The 5,739-nt window shown below is 43.2% G+C and overlaps 1 protein-coding gene across 1 annotated transcript; it reads right to left on the bottom strand.

The window, feature by feature from the left end:
• Window positions 1-211: 211 nt before the first annotated feature.
• Window positions 212-5,473, bottom strand: UTS2 (urotensin 2). The gene is made up of 4 exons (XM_039234994.1): window positions 5,371-5,473; window positions 2,970-3,077; window positions 1,941-1,984; window positions 212-492 (listed from the first exon to the last, which is right to left on the bottom strand). Exons 1-4 carry the CDS (start codon window positions 5,471-5,473, stop codon window positions 373-375), a joined length of 375 nt encoding a protein of 124 aa, XP_039090925.1. The 3' UTR covers window positions 212-372.
• Window positions 5,474-5,739: the final 266 nt, after the last annotated feature.

The raw sequence follows: 5,739 nt of genomic DNA, 5'->3' as shown, positions 1-5,739 counted from the left end.
TTCGTGGGATTGAGCCTGATGTCGGGCTCTGAGATGACAGTGTGGAGCCTGCTTTTGGGATTCTCTCTCTCTCTCCCTCTTTCTCTGCCCCTCCACTATTCATGCACACTCTCTCTCTCTCAAAAATGAATAAATATTTTTTAAAAAAGAGAACTTGATGGAAAGAAAAATTACACATTTTCAGAACCCATGTATAAGTAAAATGACCACTCATGTTACTTGCAAAACATAGAGGATTTATTTTTCCAAGTAATAATGAACAGGGTATAGTTTGCTTAGGGTTTTTTCTATACTATTTTCAAATCAGGCATTTTTATCTTTAACTTTCTAAGGTGGTGGTTTTTGAGTTGACTAGTGGATATCCGTTTTACTTCAGACGCAGTATTTCCAGAAGCATTCAGAGGGAGAGCCACGTTTCTTATATTGTTTCCTGATTCTGGCCAAAAGACGAGTCAGGAAAACGTTAGGATCTTGTCCAAAGAAAGCCTGAAACTAAAACAATACACAAAAACAAATAAAAAACACAGGTTGTCAATTAAGACCCATACAAGAAAAAAGAACTGTAGTTAAGATGTAGGACCTTTGAAACTTGTTTGCAGTTGTACCTACAGTAAGAGCCCAGTGTGTGGCTCTGGAAGGGCCCCTGCACCCAGTTGGGGGTCCACGGAGTCTACGTGGCCCTCTGCTGGCCACAACATTTCCTAAGCCCTCACTGACCTCTTTCTGTCTAAATAATTTGTCAGTAACGTGATCTGTACAGTTACCATCTTCTGTGTAAACTAGGTCTTGTCCTTCCCCTGAAATTTACCTATTAAAGCGTGGACCCTTACGTTTGTTTTTATTGTAGATTTCATGAGCGAATCCTATTAATCACCTTTGTGATTTTAGAGTCTTTAACCATAATCCTTCCACTCAGAGGAATATAAACATCTGAATGATAACTTTTAATTAGTCACATGCAGAAACCACACGAGCCCTTTCTGGGGGGATTATCCCCGTTGGGACCTCGGGTGGTGAACACCATCTCCAGGATCGAGTGTTTCCAGTGTATTCTTATAAGGATGTTAATGGGTAGTACACCCAAAAACAAACAAACAAACAAACAAACGTCTCTGGTCACAATGTTTGGGAAGAGCTCGGCTAAAGTTGAGTAAGTTTCCCTGAGGATTCCCTGGAGGTTCTGATGTGCTGGCGTGCGTACACACAATCACTGGGACGGAAGGGGCTGGAACAGGGTGGCAGTGTAGACTGGCTGGTGGGGCTGGTGCACCCGCAAGCCCTTCAGGAAACACCTGGGGTTTGGGGGTGTTGCTGATGGTCAAATGCAGACCCTCAGAATGTGAGGCCCTCCGGTAATCGCACACCGTTTCTAACTGTCGCACATTACTGCCAGCGTTGCCCAGCACAGTCTTTCTGCTACACCCGGCGTCCCTGCTCGCTCTCTCCCACCCATGGTCCGTCTCAGTGTTCTAACCACGTCATTCTTCCCCTCAGTTGTGACCCTGAAGTGACTTCCAGACTTGACTGCGCGTGCGAGTCCCCTGGGGTTCTTGCGAAGGTGCGGATTTCGATCTGGTAGGAGATTCTGCGTTTCTCACAAGTTTGCCAGCGGCTGCTGGCCCCTGGACCACGTGTGGAGATGATGAAAGAGACGGCACAGGGGCGACAGACTTGAGAGCAGGGACCTTACGTGTTGTTCAATCCCTTAAGCTTAACACGACAGTTTATGCAAAGCCGGCACTGGCTGAGTTCTGGTAGGCGCATTTTATACGCATCACGATTTAGATAAATGAATGCTCCCAGATAACACTGATTGGCCGGTTGCTTGAAGGCACGAGTCCTACCCAGAACGGTACCCGGTACCCGGTTCAAGAATGTAGGCTCCTCTAAAGTCAGGGTGTGACATGCCTCACCCAGCTCTCCTAAGTAGGGTCACTTACCTGCCTCATACTTCCCCGAGGGCTAGCAGTGCCGGTACCGAGACCTGGAAAACAGCATTTGAAAACCATTCATCATCAGATCTGTGGTTTCTGTTTTACGCTTGTTTTATTTAAAACTCACAAAATAGAATATTCCTAAGTCGTGCCTAGTTTCTGATCTCCGTGTTTTCACTCTACAGCGATAGTTACTTGAAGGCAGCTAGGCAGACACCCCGGTCCTTGCTCCCTGGCGGAGTTCATAGAGGGCGCTGCCTTCTCCCCAGTTCTGCGCTACAAACATTTTACATGAATGAACTTCTATTAAACAATGTCTATTAAAGTCTCCATTTTGTTTCCAGGATGTTCTGAGCCTTTGTGTCAATGCTTAGTGGAATACAGTTGGAGAAACTAGGAAGAGCTGACATTTTGTTGATAACTGTGTGTGATTGCGGTGAGCATTTTACTTGCGTTTTCTCACTGACTTAACAAGAGCCCCATGAAGTGGATATTTGTATGAATCCTGATGAAGTTACTGAGGTACCAGAAGATTAAGTAATTTGCGTAAGATTTTAACAAGTGAGAACCCAGGATGTAAAATTGCACTTATTGGGCCCCGCACCAGGCTCTGCACTGACAGCATGGAGTCTGCTTGGGATTCTCTCCCCCAATCCCCCCATTCTGTCCCTCCCCTCCTCTCTCTCTCTCTCTCAAAATAAATAAACATTTTTAAAAAATATATAAAATAGCACTTATTGGAAACTGGGATAACACCCTCCTTCCCCTCCAAAATAAATGTGTACAGAAAAAAAAATGTATGCTGAGGTACCAAGGAGGGCATGGTGCTTGCAAGGAGTTGGTGGGAAAGAGAAAACACCAGATTGCAGAGGAGGCTTTACACCAGAAGGGGAGAGTGTTGGGCAATTTATTAGCGTGTTTTCTAGGTCACCTTTCTCTTCCCAAACAGGCTTTTACTTCACGTAGCGGATGAGAATAGAGAGTAATTCAGTAGCAATAAAATCAGACAGCCTATACACGCAAGAATTATTTTACCTGCTTTCCTAAGACTGTCCCCTCTCTCTGCCCCTAACATCTCCAGCATTTGCAGGAGGGACACTCTTTCCAGTTCATCCAGGGTTGATCTTGTGTCTCCATCATGTGCTGCACAGAGTAATAACAGGTTAGTAGCTTGGTCCATCCTTCAGTCTGTTCCCTATTGTCTTTTGGGGGCTCAAGGACAGAGAGAGAACACTAGAAATTCCTCAAATGCTAAGTTCATGATTTGTCAGTGGCATTTTAACAGAGAGGTGGAAATGCTGTGGTCCGATTCACAAGCCGGCAGGCCAGACAACCAAGAGGGTGGATCTAATTCTGTTTTCTGCCTTGTGTGACTTTGCCAAGCCGCTCGCTGCCTTGAATAGAGAGTGGAGCTGAGCCACAGGGCCAGTTAAAGAAAACTTCCACAGGGGCGCCTGGGTGGCTCAGTCAGTTGAGGATCTGACTTGGGCTCAGGTCATGATCTCACAGTTTGTGGGTTCGAGCCCCACGTCGGGCTCTGTGCTGATAGCTTGGAGCCTGAGCCTGCTTTGGATTCTGTGTCTCCCCCTCTCTTTGCCCCTCCCCCGCTTGTGCTCTGTCTTTCTATCTTAAAAATAACTTGTGCTCTGTCTTTCTATCTTAAAAATAAACATTAAGAAAACTTTTTTAATTTGAAGAATTTGTTTAGAAAAAGCTTCTACCTGAAAAGTAGTTCTTTCCTGTTTCTGTTTATCTACTGCCTATTGCCGCAATTATTGAGTTATTATTATCATATAGAATATAGAAACAGTAGATAGAGACTTTGATAGTAATAACATTTTTAATGTGAAATTTGGTCAGCTTGTACGGTAAGTGTGCGTAAGATGTGTGGAATGTGCATGCACGGCGTGTGGAACGTGTGTGGAAGGTGGGAGGTGTGCTCAGCGGGCACTAGGTGTCCGGATGGCTCTCTGGGCTGGCGGCCGCACACTGAGATCAGAGGCCCCCAGAGTCCTAACCACCCGCGTGCTGGCTGCTTCCAGAGGCTCAGCCACAGCCTTGACTGGGAGACGGCGCACTGAAGGCATCTGAGCACAGCATTTCTGAGGATTATTCATGAAAATCTATACAATGTGGCCACATGTAAGTGTGTGTGTGATGAAAGCCCATTTATGTCAAAACAAATACATTAGGAAAGGCAGGAACTTGAAGGCAGACTGCCAACCCATTTAGAATCTGAATGAGATGCTACACTGACCTACGTTTTAAAAAATCATGATAATACGTACATGTTTGAAGATGACAGAAATATCTGAATAGTCAGTCTTGATTTCATCTTGTGCTTGCTTTCCACTGTTCTTTTTAAATAGCAGAGACTCACTAAAGTCAATGCCTGTTTTTTATTTTTATTTATCTTTTAAGAGAGAACATGAGTGGGGCAGAGGGGCAGAAGGAGAGAGAAGATCTTTAAGCAGGCTCCATGCTCAGCACAGAGCCTGACATGGGCTCGTTCCCACAACACTGAGATCGTGACCTGAGCGTGAATCAGGAGTCAGACACTTAACCAACTGAGCCACCCAGGCGCTTCTCAGTGCCTGTTTGGACCATTAATGTGACTGACAAGAGGCCAGGGGCTGTGGACATGGGTGACTGACCACCAGGGCTTGCTGATCAGCAAAAAGCCTCTTGGAAGAAACTTTAGAGACAAGAAATTATAATATCAATTATAAAATCAATGATTCAGAAGAGGTTTTTTCTTTACTTAAAAAAGTCTAAAAGAACCCAAAATTAAAGACAAGATAAAAATCCAGTTAAAGTTTTAATGGAAACTAGTAACCAAGCATCAGCCTTTTCATTTCTTAAACTAAGAGGAAATAGCAAAATGAGTATCTGCTTGACTAATTTTTTTAATTCAACTTGAACTGAATGAAACATAAATCAAAAGGACAAGATACTTGTACTTGGAAATAAATGTCATCCCTAGCTCCAGATCATCATTTTTTTATTTTTTAATATTTTTGCCTCATATAACACATGTCAGGTGATTACTTTTTAACTTTATATCAAATAGTTCTAATCTACAATTGGAACAACCAAATTCTACATCCAACCAGTTCATTGAAGATAGAAACTAAAAGTAATGATGTTTTAAATGCAGTACAAATTTTAAAATTGGGGGGAAAATCAACCATAACAGCATTTTGGGTTCCAGAAGTGACATGAAATAAGCAAAGCTACCCTTTCTACTCCTAGGTTTTAGAAAGAAAATAAAAAGTCTGCAGTGTGCTGTAAGGATCCTCTAGTATTCTATCCAGAGCTAAGACTTAATTTAACAAGACCCCTTCAAGAAAGAATCCCCATCCTTATCTCCAACTTTGCATTTAAGACCCTTAAAGAGTCCTTCAAGATGAACCTAAAGGGAGCAAGTCCATCTTACCTGAGAACTTCAGAGCCTCTTTTCTGGAGTCGGGGACGGGCAGAGAGAAGAGAGGTTGTAAGCATCCTATGAAAAGCAGACAACAAGAGACCAGCTTATACATGGTTGGCAAGAAGCAGATGTCTTCCTTCGTGGCCTCTGTTGCTCAGAACCTTCAACTTGCTCCTCATTCTGTGATCAGCGATTATATATATGATCCTATGACTCATATCACCCCCTCCAAAAAATTAAATTTATTGGCTATGGAGGCTAAAAGGCAATCACTTTGCATTGATGTAATTTTTCAAGGTTAACAACTCATAGACAATAAATTTACTGTCATTGCCTAGTGCACAAAGTAGGTATTATATAAAGACAGAACAGTTAGTT

The sequence above is a fragment of the Hyaena hyaena genome, unplaced genomic scaffold, assembly GCF_003009895.1.
Source record: "Hyaena hyaena isolate Hyena2069 unplaced genomic scaffold, ASM300989v1 scaffold_94, whole genome shotgun sequence".
Taxonomy (NCBI): domain Eukaryota; kingdom Metazoa; phylum Chordata; class Mammalia; order Carnivora; family Hyaenidae; genus Hyaena; species Hyaena hyaena.
Note: the sequence above shows the minus strand (reverse complement) of the source record. Positions and strands in the feature narration are given on the sequence as shown.

Coding starts and splice junctions, on each gene's coding strand:
- UTS2 (XM_039234994.1), bottom strand. CDS start 5,473: ATGTATAAGCTGGTCTCTTGTTGTCTGCTTTTCATAGGATGCTTACAA. Junction 3,078..5,370: donor AGAGGCTCTGAAGTTCTCAG/GTAAGATGGACT, acceptor TACTCTGTGCAG/CACATGATGGAGACACAAGA. Junction 1,985..2,969: donor GGACAGTCTTAGGAAAGCAG/GTAAAATAATTC, acceptor GCTGTTTTCCAG/GTCTCGGTACCGGCACTGCT.